The sequence below is a fragment of the Vipera ursinii genome (assembly GCF_947247035.1).
Source record: "Vipera ursinii genome assembly, chromosome: 8".
Lineage (NCBI taxonomy): Eukaryota > Metazoa > Chordata > Lepidosauria > Squamata > Viperidae > Vipera > Vipera ursinii.
The window spans coordinates 22247849-22266414 of NC_139519.1; the positions used below are offsets into that span (position 1 = coordinate 22247849).

At 43.5% G+C, this 18566-nt stretch overlaps 1 protein-coding gene across 2 annotated transcripts in view; it reads right to left on the reverse strand.

Moving 5' to 3' along the window:
* Nucleotides 1–2730: 2730 nt before the first annotated feature.
* Nucleotides 2731–18566, reverse strand: part of GRAMD1B (GRAM domain containing 1B) — a gene marked incomplete at its 5' end in the record, with an annotated part of 100089 nt that continues 84253 nt past the window's right edge. The window contains 8 exons of one of the 2 annotated variants that reach the window (XM_083368615.1): nucleotides 2731–8342; nucleotides 9140–9257; nucleotides 10156–10263; nucleotides 13070–13160; nucleotides 13966–14169; nucleotides 14995–15098; nucleotides 15847–15989; nucleotides 16707–16825. In XM_083368615.1, coding sequence (XP_083224741.1) covers nucleotides 8253–8342; nucleotides 9140–9257; nucleotides 10156–10263; nucleotides 13070–13160; nucleotides 13966–14169; nucleotides 14995–15098; nucleotides 15847–15989; nucleotides 16707–16825 — 977 coding nt within the window. In that variant the 3' untranslated portion in view covers nucleotides 2731–8252. Of the gene's footprint in view, nucleotides 8343–9139; nucleotides 9297–10155; nucleotides 10264–13069; nucleotides 13161–13965; nucleotides 14170–14994; nucleotides 15099–15846; nucleotides 15990–16706; nucleotides 16826–18566 lie in introns of both variants that reach the window. The other variant, XM_083368616.1, reaches the window with a different exon arrangement.

The following is an 18566-nucleotide window of genomic DNA, read 5'->3' on the forward strand; positions in this document are numbered from 1 at the left end:
CCAAAGACTGATATCTGAAGCAGGCAAGTGGTCACCCTTTGGTGCCTGAGATGGTCACCACGGTGGCCAAGCAGCCAGATTAGAAGAACACACACAAAGTGCAGTCTTAGTCAACCTTGGCTGTGTTGGAAGTACAGCAAGGCTGGTGTTTCATTGCCCGGAAATAATTCAGAATTTCTATTTCCTTATTGGCCAGTTTTGGATGAGGGAAACAGCAAGTAGAGATATACTAATATGGATTCCCATCATGTGCCAGTAGCAGATAAACATCAAGTTTTGCAATCTTCTCCTCATTAACCTTTCTAAAAGGAATTAGCAACCCGGGGCCTTCTCCCAAAGGTGCTTTTATTTCAAAGGCCAGTGGACTTCCTGATTTGTCTTTAAGACGTTTTTGCTTCTCCTCCAAGAAGCTTCTTCAGTTCTAGCAGTCAGAACTGAAGGAGCTTCTTGGGAGGAGAAGCAAAACTTCTCAACGGGAAATCGGAACTTCCACTTGCCTTTAAAATAAAAGCACCTTCGGGAATGAGAAGCTCCATAGACAATGCAGGGCCATCTCCACTAGATGGCACTCCTAGACTTCTGAAATTCAAGGGATAGGTCTCTCTTCTTTTTTTTTTTTGCTTCCCAAAATGTAGAAGGTTGAAATGGATCTGAAAATTCAGGGCTTTTTTTTGTCATAGAACAAAAAACTCCATTGTCAGAATGGAGTTCCAGCACCTTTTTTGGATGGAACCTTGTAGGCTAGGCAAGGCGGGTTGTATGACGTGTGTGAGTTCCGGCACCTTTTTCTTTTACAAAAAAAGCACTGTGAAAATTGCTTATGAGATTTAGGGGATTTTTAATCCCATGAACTCTGGCAGGTGGGACCTGCTGCCTCCTGAACAGGTTTTCATGAACTTAAACTTGGTGAGAAAATTGATAGGGTGAAACCAGGATCAACTAGAACTGACCTATACGTATATTTTTATAGAATAGAGGAGTTTGTTTTGGGGGGGGGGTTTAAAAGTTTTTTTGCATCCAATATTCAAGAATGAGAGGTAGCTTCTCTACAGTGTTCTATTGCTTTCTCTAGACCAGGGTTATCCAGCTTCAGACTTGTGGGCTTCAACTCCCAGAATTCCCCATGCTGGCTGGGGAATTCTGGGAGCTGAAGTCCACAAGTCTTAAAAGTGGCCAAGTTTGGAGGCTCCCTATCCTATGGTTGGAGCAGTGGCGTGTTCATCCTTGTTTCCTTCGCGAGTTAAGGGAGAAACAATTACCTTCCAGTCATAATTTTTGATAAATCTTTTTTGACTGGGGTCAACTTCACCTATGCACGTTTATTCTTACAGTAGTGGGTCCCTGCCTGGCTTACCATTTGAAAAGAGACTTATAATTCAGCTTTAGAGATAAGTTTCCCTTACGATAGTTAAATGCCAGCAATCGTCAGTCACCACACGCCACATTCCCATCCAGAAAGAGGAATACAAAAAGATCTTCCGAAAACCTCTTTCAGCTGGCTGCAGTTGAAGCAGCTATGAAAAACAGGGCTAAATCAAGCTTATTTTCTAGGTGTGCTTCACCACTTAGTGACTGTTCACGAGTTTTCGGCTTCAGGTTGAGGAGCAAAACTGAAGCTTTTGATCCTGATGGCTTTGCATAGGTGTACACAGCACGCATGTGGTTAGAAGGAAGCTTACGCTTGGTTCCTTATTCACACCGTACGTTTCCTTGTTGTATAACTTGCTGTGACCATTTTTTTTTTTTGGCGGGTGGGGCAGGTGTCTGATTGCTGTGTAGTCCTACGAAGCTCAGAACAAACTGCCCATCTTTATTTTTGAGACTATTCCATCCATCATTTGATTATTCCTAAGCAAATAATAATAATAATAAAACCTTGGAGAAAATCTGCAATTGCAGCCATTCCCTTCCCCACTGGAAGAGGAGATAAGAAAGAGAAGGCAGCCAATTAATGCCCAATGGCTTAAAAAATGATATTGGATCATTTGATATTTAAAATTCCAGTTTGCTTTAATGCGCTCCATGAGGTAGAGCTATTGAAGCCTTGGGAGCTGAATGCGCCGACTTCTTCCAAGTTTTCCTAGTCTTCTTCATTCAGATTGAAGGTTTCCCAACCATCTAGTGCAGGGTGGAGAGAACTAGTGGTAATGTTGAGATGGGTAAATCTGTGGTCTTCCAGACATGGGCCCACATCTCTCAGCCATGCCGTATGGATCTGGCGAGACCCAAAGCAACAAAACTCACCTGGGAAGAACCATGGATGTCTCACTCTTCCTGCAAAGGTTTGTTTCTTAATTTCTTTCAAAAAAAAATCTTACATGTTGACATTAGTGAAGATCCACTTCCTAATCTAGTCTAGCCACGTACTAGAGCAGGGATGTCCAACCTTGGCAACTTGGAAGACCTATGGACTTCAACTCCCAGAATTCTGGGAGTTGAAGTCCACAAGTCTTCAAGTTGCCAAGGTTGGACACCTCTGTACTAGAGTCCTTTTTCTAGACTGACAATAGCAACGAAGGGTACTAGTCTCAAAAAGGCAATAGTTCAGACAAAACCCAGCAAGTTTTTTCCAGAGATAAATGCTTCCTAATTTTACTGGCTTCCATAATTTAAGACAAAGCTTTGAGCGGGTCCGTCTCCCAATTGAGCAGTTTGTGTGGAGTTAGCCCTTGCCTGGGTATCAGCCCACAGAAGACCCTTGGTTCAAATGACTTTGCCTCTGAGGGGAAATGCACTAAGAACAAGGCGTAGTGACTGTAGAAAGAGGCAGCCGTGAAACAGTGAAATCACGACAGCGCCGATGATAATAAAAAAGCAATGACACCTACTGTCGTCTGTTCATTATATTTTATTCATACTTTTTATTCCATTTCTTTTGTCTAGCTACTTTACATTAAGATTTTGGCTTTGTAGCCTTGATAACTCCTAGCTTCTATCAAGTCAAGCTTTGTGGTGGTTGATGATTTTCTGTTTTCTGTTTTTTCGTTTTTATTTTTGTAATCAACTTAAGATTAGACCTCGCGCACAGCGCAAAGTTTAGTATAGAGACAGACTCGCACAGACAGATCCTATGCACACGCACGCTTGCGCACACAACCTCACACACGCATACACACAATCGGGGGTGGAGGGGGGGGGGAAGGGATCTTTAGCATGTGGCCTGGCTACAGAATTATGCTATAATTGTCCCAGATCCTTCCATCTGAAATGAATGCAGGGAAAGTGGGAAAGGATATATTACTTGGCCTTCTGTCCAGTCCCTTGAAAGTTCCCCTTTTGGGAAAAAAAAATCTTCCTCTCTTTAGAGAGTCAAAAAGTAGCTGGAGAATAGTGGCAGTTTAAGAATGTGAGTTGTGGGGAGGGGGGAGTTCATCCCAAATGTCATGCTTAAGGTAAGAAAAAGGGGGGAAGAAGAGAGATGGGTGGATTCCCACCGTCCTTATTCATGCAGGGAACTATCACGAGATGGCTACGTGTTCCTGTTTTGGAGCTGGATTATTGGACATTGAGTAGGTTTCCCCCCCCAACATCACGAGGAGAATTTGACCCATGGAGAAAAATCCCCAGAACATCCCGTGGTACCCTGTAATGATAGGCCACCAATACCCAATTGGAAATCTGAAGTCGGGAAGACTCTCCTCCAAACCTCGCCACACCTCAACTGACCCAAAGTAAAATGAGGTAATGTAAACACTGAGAATCACCATCACCACCATTGTCTTCGCAACAGCCGTGGTCAGAAAGAGCGACAGATTGAGGCTGATAAAGAAGGGAGAACGTGCCTTCCTCCTTACCGTTCCAGGATGCCCCGTTGGCCTGAAGTCGAAGCCCTTAGCATCAAGTCAGGCCCCAGAGGGCAAGAATCCTAAAGGAGCCAACAGCTGTCCCATGTTGCTGTGTTCAAAAAAGGGGTGGAGGAGAACCTCAGTAAGCTGGGTGGGTGGCTGCAGCTGTGACAGTTAACCCTTTTATTTGGCTGATTGGCACATCTAGCGATGAATGGCACAGGAGGAAGAGTCATCTGTGCTTCCACCAGCATGAGCCAGGTAGCAGAGTGCGAGGAACACCCTCAGGAGAAAGGCGTGGACATGAGGAAACAAAAGATTCACACCAGAACATTGATCATTAGGGAACACGAAGGGATCACCAAGACCTTTGGAAAGTCTGGAGGTCCCAGTCTCACAGCAGAAGAAGTCCTTGGTACCTCTGATGCTCTCTGCTACAAACGTGAGAAGCCAACAGTGGATTTTTATGGATTCAACTGCTGCAGGAGCCAAAGGGGACGGTCAGCTATGTTTAAACTGTAACCCTTGGACTTCACAGCCTAGAAATCAAAGCTGGAAGTGAAGGAAGGAGACCACAGAAAGTATTTCTAGATACCAAGTGTCCCTTGGCAAAGCCCTTCCATAACAAGACAGCTTACTGGCGCAGAATGCATAGTCAAAAAAACCCCAAGAGTTGCTGACCACAACTCTCACCGACAACGAGAAACATGGGTGACACAGAACAAGAGTGAAGAGAAGCCAAGGCAGTTGAGTTTGACATGACTGTAAAAAAAAATAATAAGTTACAGGTAACCGGGTCAGGATCAGGACAGATAGGGGGATTGGGGGGAAGAGATGAAATGATGCAAAACAGGCTAACTTGGTTAAAACGAATAAATCATAACATTCCTTGTTTGTGGAGTGTTTCCCTTGGGCTCAGGCAAAGGAACAAACAAGATGAGCTACAGTGGATTTCAAGAATGCAGAGGCATTTGCTTCTCAAGCCTGTGTTCCACCTCTCCACCCCACCCCCCCCACAAAAATAGTCCTTTCTGAATGACACACTGAAGTTCTTTCTGACACAGTTGCAACCACAGCCTAATTCACTTCAACCAGGGAGGAGAAACAGCCATGCAGATGGTTGTTTTTTTTTTTCTCTCTCTCTCTCTCTCTCTTCATGCAAACAAATTCCTTCATTGACAAATTGAGAGGGAGACCCAGGTCCTTTTCACACATGTATAGGTCTCCTGAATGTTAACCCTGCATATAAACTAAGCAAAATCCACTTACTGGTAAATGTATTTAAAACCCTGAACATCTCCCCTACCGTTAACTCTATTCCAAACGGAGCAAAAAAAAAACAACCAACAGTTTAGGCTGATGGGCAAAACTCTTGAGGGATTAAAAACAATGCAGCTGCACCCCACCCCACACCCCCAGGGGGGAAAAAAAGAGAGTTTTGAGACTTTCTTGGGAAAAAGAAAAAGGGAGAATACATTTTGTTGGGGTGAGTCTGCTAACGCTCGGTTATGAAATGACCCCAAATCCCAAGTTCTCTTCAATGTCTCTTAAAAATCACGCCAAATAAAAATGCTACGCTAAACACTTTCCTTCAGTCTGTCCTGCAAACCATTGTGCCCGCCCACCCTTTCAAAGGAAATATTTTTGTTTAAATAACAGTAATGCACAACACCCTCGTTAACGTTTTCGGGAAGCCAAACCTCACATTCGCTCTCTTCCCCCCCCCCCCCGCTTTCCTCGCCTTGAGAAGATTCATCCGAGGCTTCTACTATTTTGAATGAAAAGCTCTCAGTGGCCCCAAGCCTGACTCTAATCACCATGAAAAGATTCGGGGGGCCCTTCAACAAGCAACAAACACGTCCCCAAAGATTGCCAATCAGCAGAGCTGCACGAAAATATATATATTTATGCAATAAATTAATCTAAGAAGTCCTCCCCAAGTTAAAAGTCTCCCAGATTTACTGTCAAGAGTCTTCTCTGGCTGCCCTCGGACTTTTCTCCTACTGGTGACCATCAGCCATTCTGGCCTCCTAACGAATCTTTGACTCCTGCAATGTTTGTCTCTGCTTGCTATCTCTTGCCAGTTAGCCCAGCCAACTAGCAAAACAAAAAACCCACCCAAAACAAATTCAGGAAGAAAAAACTTTCCTGGTTCTCCAGGGGAGCATGTTCAAAAAAAAAAAAACCAACCCCCCCCCTCAAGTTTCATTCACTTCCAACCTGTTGAGCATTTGCTCCTCTGTAAAATCATACAGCTTGGGGTGCCTAAGCAGCAGATAGCTTGCAGTTGTGTTGATCAACATCCTGGAAACATGGAGAACGTCTAGAAATGGGCTCTGCCTTGGGCTGACCTGCTTGGCTGTCTGGTTTTGAGGTTCTCTCGTGGTGCGTCTCTATCAGTCAATCAAGGAGGAGGAGATGGGTGGTTTGGCTAACGTTTGCTCCTTTTCATCTTTCAACAGCGTGTAGAGAGAAGATGGCAACTTTCATCCCCCAAAAGGCCCAATTCAGGTAAAGAATTCATGCCAAGTAGGATTTCTCTTTGTGGGTCGGTAATCTACATAGAAGCAATAGGCTGATCGTAGTTGCCCCCAAAAGATCGTTTTTGGTGCAGATCAGTTAAACACCGAGGCTCACCATCAAGAGGAAGCCTGAAAAATGGAAATCTCATTTGATTTCTTCCCTGGAAACTTCTGGTTTTTCACTAGGAGGCAGAGAAAATCCACGCTCGGCTTTGGCCGCCTAGAAAACTATATTGCTTTTTGCACGACAAAACTGACCTGCCACCCACAGACCACCTTCAAGTTTGCTTCATTTCCCAATTAGAGAAAGGCTGCCTTGACCAAATCCACAAAGACAGCATCGTTGTTTGGTGGATTCTTTCAAGTGGTATGTGTTGTTGTTGTTGTTGTTTTTCAAGGAAAAATCCTAAAAACAGAACACTTTTGTACTTTCTTGTTCAAAGCTCAGCCAAAAAAAATGTTCTTAGGTCTGTGTTTTGCTGGGATGCCATGCTTTGGCCTTTGATTGCTAGGGACCACCAAGAAGGCCTTTTTTAAAGGGATGGGGGGGATGTCCAACCTTGGCAACTTAATTTGTGGACTTCAACTCCCCAAATTCCCCAGCCAGCATGTCCACAGATCTTAAAAGTTTCCAAGGTTGGACACCCCTGCTTTAAAGCATCAACATGCATCCTTGAATTTGGAGTCTGGGTCCACATCAAACAAATGCTGAATGTACCCCCAGAAACCTTCAGACTTTTACAAGAACCTTTGTGTGAATGCACAGTGACTTGCCATGGCCTAAGCCGACAGATACATCAGGGTAAAGCCCATCTCTCACTACTAGAAGCAAAATTATTTCTCTTTATGCTTCTTCCTCAATTCTTCATGGGTACAAGAAACAAGACAGCTTAAATAAACACAAAATTTGGAACTAAGACTACAAAACAGACGTTTTAAGCCCCTTGCTGAGCTGAGACATGTTCCTGGCTGGTAGCTCAATCCGTTGTTGCCTTTTTGTTTTGTTTTGCTGTAGGAAGGCTTGGACATTTACACATGAGAACAAGCTCCCTTGATCTGGGTCTCCATTGGTATCTCTGCAAGTACAGATAGCCCTTTAAGCAGAGCGTCAGCTCTCTCGAGTAACTACTTGAAGCTGCAAAGGTCAAAGGATTCAACAGACAGAGAAGATGCCTTCAAGCTGAAACAAGGAGAGGGACAAAACGTGACTTGGGGGTGGCCAACAATGGCAGCTTTATGAGCTACGGACTTCAACTCCCAGAATTCTGGGAACTGAAGTCCACAGGTTGCAAAATTGCCATCGGGCAAAATTGCCCGATGGCAGAACTCATCCTTCACAAAGGGAGTTAGCACCTGAGTGAGCTGAACACAAGGCCCTTCCACACACACAAACAGCTTCCTGTCTATCTCCTCAAACAAACTCATCCCATCACACAATGGGGCGGCCACTCTCCGCCGAAGTATAGCAGCATGGGTGGGGGGGAAGCATGTGCCAAGTCCACTTGCCAACAAAAGAGAAATCCCGCAAAGGGATCCTGTGAAAACAAGCAACAATGCTCTGTTTGGCAGCTGGCTTGAAGACTCGCCCGGGGAAGCCGGCCAACCGCATTCTTGCCGAGAAAAATAACACAACAGTTCCTCCATGCCAGAACAAATAGGCCATTTGTGCCAAGACTAGTGAAGGATCAGCTCCAAAGGAGGATTTCATGGCTTCCTACATCTTCCCTGCTCCCGCCCAAGAGAGGCAGATAAATAAACAAAGAGCCAGGAAAATGCCAAGAAAGATGCACGAATCCAGGAGGGCCCGGAGTGGATTTTCCCACAATGCCTCAGTGCCGGAAAAGCCCAATTCCTCCATCACATTTTGGCCCTTCCTCGGTGATGATATTCATTCTCTATGTACATATATTGCACGCAATCCTCTGGCCATATATGTTCCCGCCTGCTAGTAGAACCGTTTCCGTTTCTCATCCGACTCGGGCCGATGTTCGCGAGAGCCGATGCCTTTCTGAAGGGTGATGAGGGAATCCTTCATCTGTAAAGCAAATACACCATCTTGAAAACACAAAACAGGTTGCCTGGAGGCTGACGCTCAAAAATCGGCATGCAAGCAACACAACTGTGGAAGAGCTGTGTGGCAACTCAACAAGGCCTAGCAGATTTATGGCAGAACCCAGATGGTATCCGGGGCATCAGATGTCTCCACTACATATGAATAAAAGAGGGCCAGACCTGGAAGTAAGAACTAGGGAGGGGGGGGTGTGTTGGAATATCCATTCCGTAAGGATACTTGAATATGTGGTGAAAAGAGCAAGGCATTGACTGGAGAGGCCAGGATTTAATCCTCTCGTAGAGTTTGCTAGTGATTTTGCCTTACTTTAGTATCTCTCAACCCAAGCTAGCTAATGTAACTGTTATTGTGAGTACAAAACAAAAGATAATCTCACAGATGGGATCCTGCACAACTTGGGAAGAAAGACTGGACATAAATGGTCAGGCATGAAAGATCAGGTCCACACGTGAATGTCTAGTTAATCTGATTTATTGTTACTCATGCCTATGCACAGGAACCTTCTCAGCTAACAATTTAGCACCTGCTAGGTGTTAGATAAGGGTGAATGGAATTCCAGGGAGATTAGACTTAATTCACTTGTGGTTATGTAAGGATTCTAAGCTGATCCCTCTTTTAACTCTGCCCCCAGGTTTTGCCACTTCTCCTACCTAAATGGAAGAAATTAAAACACAGGCCAAAGTGGCTTGCTATTTCGCTTGACTTGCCTTCAATCTGCCCTCAATCCATGGCTTCTCCCCTAGGCTGAAGGTAGCTCTCACCTGATCTAAGAGAACTACTGATGATTTGATGATCTCTCGCCATTTTTGGAGCTCTGTGTCATGATATTTCTGCTGGGACTCTAACAACTGGGCCCACTCAGTCTGAGATTGGGGCAACCTGTTGAGACCAAGAAACAAAGAGAGAAATAAAAGCCAGCTGGGATCCTTTCTTACAGCCAAAATTATGTTACACGGCAGAGTATCTTGCATGCCAACATGAGTTCCTTGAGGAAACCCTGGTGAGTAAACGGCTTTAAACGTAAGAATGGACATGCTGCAGATCCCATCAGCTAAGGAGTGTCGCCCGGTGGGGACTAGAAGATGGGCTTTTCTGCAGTGGCCCCTGGAACACCCTCCCGTTGGAGATCAGAATGGTCCTAAGCCTGTTAGCCTTTTCATAAGTCCATTAAAAATCTGGCTATATTCCCAAGACTGGGGTGCTGAATATCTCAAGGGCCCCATTTCCTGGCTTTCTTGTTAACTGGCCAAGTATCTCGGCTGCTATGTATATTTATTTTGCGTGTTTTTAAATTGTTTTAAAATGCTTTTAACGCTCTGACTGCAATATTGTGATGAGATGGGTGGCAAACAAATTTAATAAATAAATATAGTCCCTTCCAACTTTGCTATTCTTGAGATTTTTGTTGTTGTTTTTTTGAATAGTAAGTCACCAGGAGTTATTGAGAAGGAAGCAAGGAAGGAAGGAAGGAAGGAAGGAAGGAAGGAAGGAAGGGAGGGAGGGAGGGAGGGAGGGAAGGAAGGAAAGAGAGAGAGAGAGAGAGAGAGAGAGAAAGAAAGAAAGAAAAAGAAAGAAAGAAAAAGAAAGAAAGAAAGAAAGAAAGAAAGAAAGAAAGAAAGAGAAAGAAAGAAAGAAAGAAAGAAAGAAAGAAAGAAAGAAAGAAAGAAAGAAAGAAAGAAAGGGAAAAAAGAAAGAGTCCCCATGTATAAAGAATGTAGTTAAGAGAGTCTTGGGCTAGGTCACCATTGGTATCTAACCCTCTGTCTGCATCTGTTACCTTTCCTGTAAACGTAGCCCCTGCCATGCGGTCAAGGTTTGAGTGGTGTATTCCAACATCCACAGCTTGTAGAACAGCAACATATTCAGGATGACCAAAAGCACCAAACTGGGGGACAATGGAGAGAGAGAGAGAGAGAGAGAGAATATATATATATATCAACAAGCAGTCTTAGTAGCAATTCTTGTTCCCTGAGCCACCATTTTTTTAATGGCTGCGATCAAGAAACTGGGAGGGGCTTCAACAATAAAGCGTCAGCAATTTTGCATCACAAAGACACAATATCTGAAGCAGGGCTCAAATCATAAAATAAGGGATCAAAAAGCGATAAATGCAGACGGCAGCATTTGCGATGGAAAGGGTCCCTGCACCAGTTCTGTTTTTAATGGTTTCCTGAAGTCTTACAAGGTAGGAGGTGATCAAATGTTGGGGTGCAAGGGGTGGGTTAGGGGAGCTGTTTCACACCATTGGCCCAGTTAGAACAAAGCAACCTTTGCAGGCCTTCGGGGATGTGCAATAATGGCCAACCTCTAGGGCAGTCTTTCTCCACGTTTCTAACTCTACAACAGTGTTTTTCAAACTTGGGCAACTTTTAAGAGGTGTGGACTGCAACTCCCAGAATTTTCAGTTAACATTTTCTAAGGTTCTGCTTTAGAAGACCCTTTTGAGATCATTTTCAACTCTTAGGGAGCCCCTTCCTTAAAATCATTATATCTACAAGCTCTTATGCTACGTTTACATGATTAATAAGAAGTCCGGTATGGTGCATAGGTTTTTTTTTTACAAAAGTGTATTCTTTTTTTTTAGTCACCATCATCTCTTGGGGAATCCCAGTTAAGAAAAAATTGCTCTAAGGCTGAATGTGGGCCCTTAAGAGGTTAATTTTTGAAACTGCTCAAAACCAGGAAGAGTTAGAGAAAAAAGTCAAATCCTGAGACCGGGAAGAGTCTGTCGTCCACTGTCATGTTGGAGGCAAAGGTTTGTCAAAACCAAGCCCCACTAATCAGGAAACCCCCTATTCCTTGCATGGAACATAGGCTGTGAGCAAGGCAGAGGTCTTCTCCATGATACTTGTCACCCGGTGAAACACTTTTTCCCAAAAAGGTATACGTGAACCCACCTCGTTAAAAACATCAAGAGCCTTTAGGTCAGAGATGTCCAACCATGGCAACTTTGAGACTTGTGGACTTCAACTCCCAGCCTTCTCCAGCCCGGCAAAGAATTCTGGGAGTTGAAGTCCAGAAGTCTTAACATTGCCAAGGGTTGGACACACCTGGTTTAAAGCACAGCTCATGGTAGTTGCTCATCCTGGGTTTTATCCTTTGTTTATGATAGGGTTTGATTGTCCGCTTGTGGGTCCTTTTCGTCTAGTCCAGGGGTCAGCAAACTTGGCTCTTTTATGACTCGCGGACTTCAACTCCCAGAATTCCCGAGCCAGCATAGCTGGCTCGGGAATTCTGGGAGTTGAAGTCCGCGAGTCATAAAAGAGCCAAGGTTGCCGACCCCTGGTCTAGTCCATATTTCTCACTGTGCATCACTCAAAGACGATTCTGGCAAAAAAAAGTTGCGCTTTACATCAAAGGAAGCAGGAGGAAACGAGAGGCAGCGAGAGGCAGCCTTGGCTCAATTTTCACTTGTGTTCAGTTTGAAGAACAGAAAAGGATGCAAAGGGTTTTGTTTTTTGTTTGGGGTTTTTTTTAAAAAAAAGAGGAAAAGGAAAAAAGGTAAAAGCCAAAATAAATAACAAAAGCTTCAGCCCAAGAACAGAAAACCAGAAAATCTAAGCCGAGATCAGGCAGCCAGAGCGAAAGAGAGACAGCTTACCAACTGAGATGCAAAGAGAGAAAGAGGAGGGAAAGAAAGTGATAAAATGGGAAAGAAGGCAATACCTGAAGCAAATCCTAACGGGAGCAGGAAAGAGAAAAGACGGAGGGAAGCCAAGGTTAGGAGAGGAGGACATCACAAAGGAAGTTCTGAAGGACACGCCCAAAGCAGGGAAATCACAGCGTGACAGGGTGGTAAGGGAAGCACCCAACCTTGAGAAACCAGCAGAGGCAGATCGGCGTTAGACCCATCGGTATGACAAATATTAGAAGATCAGGTTGAGTAGGTTGACCAGGTTGGCCAAGAGACTTCTCAAGGAGAATGCAAGCTTTCAAGGATTCGGACCATGGAGAAGCTTGAAAAATTGTGGGGAAGCCACCAGTGCCTCTGGCATGGAGAAGGAAGAGGTGCTAATCCTTAGCTTCTTCCTGACTTTCCCCTGAAGGTGGTCAGAATTACACTCTATTATAGTCTCCAACCCAGGTGTGGGCACCTATGACAATTTTACTACCTGGGGCCTTCAATTCCCAGAATTTCCTGAGCCAGTCATGGTGAGAACTGAAGTCCACAAGTCATAAAGTTGTCATAGTTGCCCGCTCTTGCTACAATCTAAGCAGGCCATCTATTTTTCTACATGTTCTCCCCCAATTCCAGCCTCTGCCACCAAACTCAAGTCTCAATTGGCATATGAAAAGCCTGAACACGAAGGCAATCAAGATAACGATAAAAAAAATGTGTAGGTCGCAAAACAATTAAGGTGTGGTATGAAAATTAAGATGGTTAAGCCAAGGTTCTCTTGGAGAGCTGTTAGCATGGATAAAGACAATCACATTTTCCAATGATGCTTTGTGGGACATTTCATACCAGCAGGTGACGCTGTTGGCGGCTGCAGTTTGAAAAGAAAATCAAATTGTACCCACAGAGGGTTAAATTCAATTTTGGCTTATCCACAACTCCGATGATAAGACTTGCCTTTTGGGCAGCCTTGACTTGTGAAATGAAGCAGAGTAAGAGCAGGAAAGAAACTCATCATAAATCGACAGCAGAGGAAGAGGAAAAAAGAAACGAGCCGGGACAAGGAGTTACTTACACACAACTAATAACAAGCAGCAATTTGGAGACATTCTGCAAGTGGAAGCTGCTGGGACCTTCTTCAGGGACGTGCCGTGTTTGAGTGGAACCTGGAAAGGAGCAGATGTGCTTGACTGAAGGGACACCTTCATCAGAGGTTCTTTCCCCCCCCCATCCTATCTTCTCAAAGCTAGCTGTGCAACTTTGAGCTATGTTTCACACATGCTCTTTGAGTGGGATGGGGACAGGGAGATTCCTGTTGCAAAGGCACCCTGGAACCAGGCCGCAGAACAAAGACAAAAGTGTCTTCAACTGCCAGTGTAGCCAACAGAAACTGAACAAGGTGTGCTCTCTAGAGGTCTGTGCTTAGGGTTGAAAATCAATGGACCTCCCACACCAGCCCGAGGGAGGGATCAGAGTTGGTCAATGAACTGGAGTCCCAAAGGTGCGTTTCGAAAAGGCAACTGGACTTTCTTGGGGGGATGGGGGGGGGGTTTTCTTGAAAACGTTTTGCTTCTCATCCAAGAAGCTTCTTCAATTCTTCAGAAGATAAATGTTTTCAAGGAAAGAACAACCCCAAGAAAGTCCAGTTGCCTTTTGGAAAAGCACCTTTGGGACAACCGTGACTTGGAGGATGGAGAATCTCCATAGAACAACAACCTGGGGGTTCCCAACCTTGCGTTATATATGTAAAATATCTATCTATCTATCTATCTATCTATCTATCTATCTATCTATCTATCTATCTATCTATCTATCTATCTATATATATATATATATATATTCCTCCAAGAAATATAATTGTCTACCACTGAAGATGCCTATGTCACACCTTTGATAAAACCATACAGTTGGATCTCTTCCTGTCCCACCAACCCCGTCATGCTTCACCTTTTGGAACTGGTCACACCATACCTGCCACACGCTTGATTCGACCTACAACTTCCTCATCTGTGGGAGTGGTAACAGGGCTCAGTACTTCCTCCAGATGAGGACCCCTCAAGTGTGTATGGGGTCGTTTCCTCCGCCGCACTGAGGATTGTTTGTTCGCCTTTTCTTTGGGTGACTGTCTGTGAAGATCTGCTAGATATGAACTCTCGGTCTTGGTCAATTCACTCTCTGCCGGGGAGAAGACCGGTGGGGGAAGAACAAGGGAGGAAAGGCATAGTTCAGCTTGGTAAGAGACAGTGACCTCTTTTCAATCTCTAGTTTAGGCCAGAGAGGATGCAATTATAGGTGAGGCAACAATAGTCTAAAAAACATCAACCATCAGGGTCCGCTTGGAATCATCTTGCAAATGGGTGAAGCCAACTGTATGGGGGAGAGCCTAATGTCTGGATGACTTGGGAGGAAGGAGTTTAAGATATAATGAGCACCATCTGAAGATTTACAGGTTCTTTGTTTCTCCACCTAAGTTAGACAAAAGCATGACTTTTGTTAGGCAGATGGCTAACAAATCTCAGGGGTGTAATCCAGGAATATTCCATAGGAGGCAAATCCCAGGTTCAGTCAGAACCTGCAGGCTGGGCAACAAACTGCTGTTCTATTTGCTAGGTCAGGACCAGCATTAATACTTCAAGAGAGCAGAAGCGATTCATCTGTTCTGACAAGGACCTTGAGTGATTCCTTCTTCTGATGGCTCTTGTGCATCTCCTTTAAAAAGTGCTGCTGTATTAAAATGCAAGAGATAAATCTTAATATGAGTTCTTACTTATCAGCCTAGGCCTTTTAAGAAATCTCCAGATTTTATCTAGAGCAGGAGTGATGAACCCTGGCTGGCTGGGGAATTCTGGAAGCCGAAGTCCACAAGTCTTAAAAGTTGCCAAGGTTGAACAACTGCGATCTAAAGACCAACAGCTGACCCCCAACAAGTTCAACTTCATACCCTACAAGCGAAAAGGCAAAGAAGGTAATTCCTTTAGAGTGGTTCTGCAGGCTTCTCACCTAAATGGCGAAAATAATCATCCAGACCACTCCAAAAGTTCTTCTCAATGAAGGATTTCACTAGTCCCCATGGCTGTTTTCTGTAACGTAGCTCTGTAGAAACCCTGAAATGAAGAATTATAGAGATGAAAAAAAATCTCAAAGACTATCTAAGCTCACTGTAGCTTCCCTATCAGTTGGCTGTCCAGACGCTAGTAAAAAAACAAGCCACCATCTTCAAAAACCTTACATGAACAAGAAGAGTTTCTCAAGTATCTACTCATGTTTATCAGTTGTCTGTCCAGACGCTAGTAAAAAAACAAGCCACCATCTTCAAAAACCTTACATGAACAAGAAGAGTTTCTCAAGTATCTACTCATGTTTATCAGTTGTCTGTCCAGACGCTAGTAAAAAAACAAGCCACCATCTTCAAAAACCTTACATGAACAAGAAGAGTTTCTCAAGTATCTACTCATGTTTATCAGTTGGCTGTCCAAATGCTAGTAAAAAAACAAGCCACCATCTTCAAAGACCCTACATGAAGAAGGAGTGTTCCTCAAGTATATACTTAAGTTTAGTTGGCTCAAATCTGTTTCCCTGAAAATTTTCACACCAAGTCTGTTGTTCCTGAACTAAACCTTTTTCCAAAGTGGCTTCTTCTTCTTTAAAAAAAAAGATGATTGCTGAGTTATAGAGATTCAAAAAAAATATCCTGATCTTTACTGAAGTGGCTCAGGAGCTACCAAAAATTACTTTTGGAAATGTATTGTTCCAGGCACAGAAACAGACACCAACCAAAGTTATTTCAGATGGAAGCCGTCAAACATAAACAACACGTGTTAATGTCACAGCCTACTGTTAAGGGAAACTCACCTGAGTCGACATTTGTTCCTGGCAACACGCGTCAATGTGTAACGATTAATTGTGTAGAAATAATCATGGTAGGGAACGTCATGAGTTAGCACCTCAGCATCTATAACATAGCACTCACTTTCTTGGCTTGCTTTGTACATTGTCTGGGGAGAGGAGAAAAGCAGCACCATAAATGGTCCCAGTTTGGTCTACTGAGGAGGACACAATGGATAGGATAGGATAGGATAGGATAGGATAGGATAGGATAGAATAGAATAGAATAGAATAGAATAGAATAGAATAGAATAGAATAGAATAGAATAGAATAGAATAGAATAGAATAGAATAGAATAGAATAGAATAGAATAGAATAGAATAGAATAGAATAGAATCTGGAAGGAACCTTGGAGATCTTTTAGTCCAGCCCCTTCCTCAAGCAGGAGAACCTATACCATCTCAGACAAGTGACTGTCTAGCCTCTTCTTAAAAACGTCCAGTGATGGAGTGCCCATGATTTCTGGGGTTAAGGTGTTCCACTGGTTGATGGTCCTCACTGTCAGGACGTTTCTCCTTAATTCCAGGTTGCTTCTCTCTTTGATCAGTTTCCAACCATTGTTTCTCATCCTTCCCTCTGGTGCTTTGGAGAACAACCTGGCCCCGCTCTTCCTTGTGGCAGCTCCTCAGATACTGGAACACTGCTATCATGTCTCCCCTATTTCTTCTTTTCTTTAGACTAGCCAAACCCAAGTCCCGTAGCCGTTCTTTGTATGTTTTAGTCTCCAGGCCTTGGATCATCTTAGTTGCGTATATACTCAAGTGTTCCTATTTCAAGAAGACCATCAACTTTGTAGGCTTCAAAGGGCTAAAACTCAGCCTCTTACCTGAGTTTCAGTAACGGTGGCAGTTTTTGGAGCCAGTGGGTTGGTGAGCGTGATGGTGTAGAGAATAACTCTGCTTTGATTGCCAGTTTCTTCCTTCTTCCATGGATGAAAAACAACATCTAAGGAGAAAGGCAAGTGAAGGATGATTTTTTTGTGGTCGGGGTGGTGGTGGGCGGAATGTTGCATCACAGAAAGGAGGAGATAAAGTTTCAGTTCCCAAGGGAAAGAAAAAATATTCTCCCATGACCAAGTGGGATCAAGTGTTGCCGATGACCCCACCTCCACTTTAGCTGGCTGATCCAACACAATGGACACAGGACGTTATTGTCCTTAACTTGGCTCATTTTATTTTATTCCAAGGACCGCTCTTGGTCCCTCCTTTTCTAAAAAAAAAAAAAACTGATGCTGAGCCATAGACAATTTCTTCTTGTAAAGACCGAGTTTCTTCTGAATTCTTTCAGATCCAGAGATTGCACAGCAACATGTCGTTAAGAAATCACAAGAGTCAAAAATACCTTCCAAATTTGAGGATTTCCCCCCCCCCAAAAAAACCTAAAACAGTCTTAAAGAAAACCTCCAATCTAGGCTTCATTTTCCCCCCCTCAAAAGCAGATTCTTCCTCCCTCTATCTTCTGCCACGATTTGCTCAATTTCATCCAAAGCAACGTAAGAAAATTTGGAAAGTTCTGAGGTATTATAAAAGAAAGCTAATAAAATGGTAAGATGGTCCTTAAGTCTGTGGAGATTCTCAAGTCACCCAGGTCACGGTTGTCCCAAAAGTGCTTTTTCAAGAGGCAACTGGAGTTTCTTGGTTTTTTCCTTCACTTCTCAGCCAATTAGCTTCTTCAGAGATGTGTGGACCTAAAGAAGCTTCTTGGATAAGAAGTGAAACATCTTCAAGGAAAAATAAAATCCAGTTGCCTTTTGAAAAAGCACCTTTGGGATGGTCCTTAAACGTTTCTTGCAGGACTTTAATTCTCTTCAATCAAAACTGAAGATGTCCTGTTGGGATTTTAAAAAACCGTAGATAGTTAAATTTTGATTGTGTACAGGGACTTAAAAAAAAACCTAAGAGGATTTTAAGCAACTTGCTTAAAACTTTCTCAGAGGATTGCATTTCTCTGGGAAATCCACCAGAATAAACTGAAAGCGGATTCCATCTCTGAAGCCCATCTAGTAATCCCTTTTGCAATGAACTGAGCTTCTTGAAGAAATAATCCAATGCTAATTACGTAAACAGGGAAAATATTTATTCTTGCAGTTGAAAAAAAAAGCTATTTTCTACAACCGCAGCTTTCTAATATTGTCAGAGAAGAGAACTAGGCAGGACTGGATGATCAGAAAGAAGTGGGGCCTCATTGTTGCTTCGGCCAGGAATTTAAACATTTTAAAATAATTTTAGGAGGATTCTTTTTTTTTCTCCACATCCCAGTCTAAATTTGGGAACCCAGACCTTTGAAACTGCTATACTTTGGAGGTTAAAAAGGTTCATAGGTTGGAGACTCCTGGTCCATTCACAGAACAATAAAAGCTTTGCAGATAAGGTTGAAAACATAGGGTGCCTTGCTTCTGTCTAAAAGGGGTTTGAAATCCAATATGGGTGAGACGAAGCCAGCTGAGAGACAAGGTTGCTTACAATAGACAGGCAGTCCTCAAACCTATGACCACAACTGAGCCCAAAATTTATGTTGCTAAGTGAGACAGCTGTCCAGTGAGTTTTGCTCCATTTTACGGCCTTTCTTGACGCAACTCTTAAGTGAATCACGGCAGTTCTGAAGTTAGTAATGCAGTTGTTAAGGGAATCTGGCTTCCCCATTGACCTTAAGGTAAAGGTAAAGGGTTTCCGACTCTAGGGGCCGG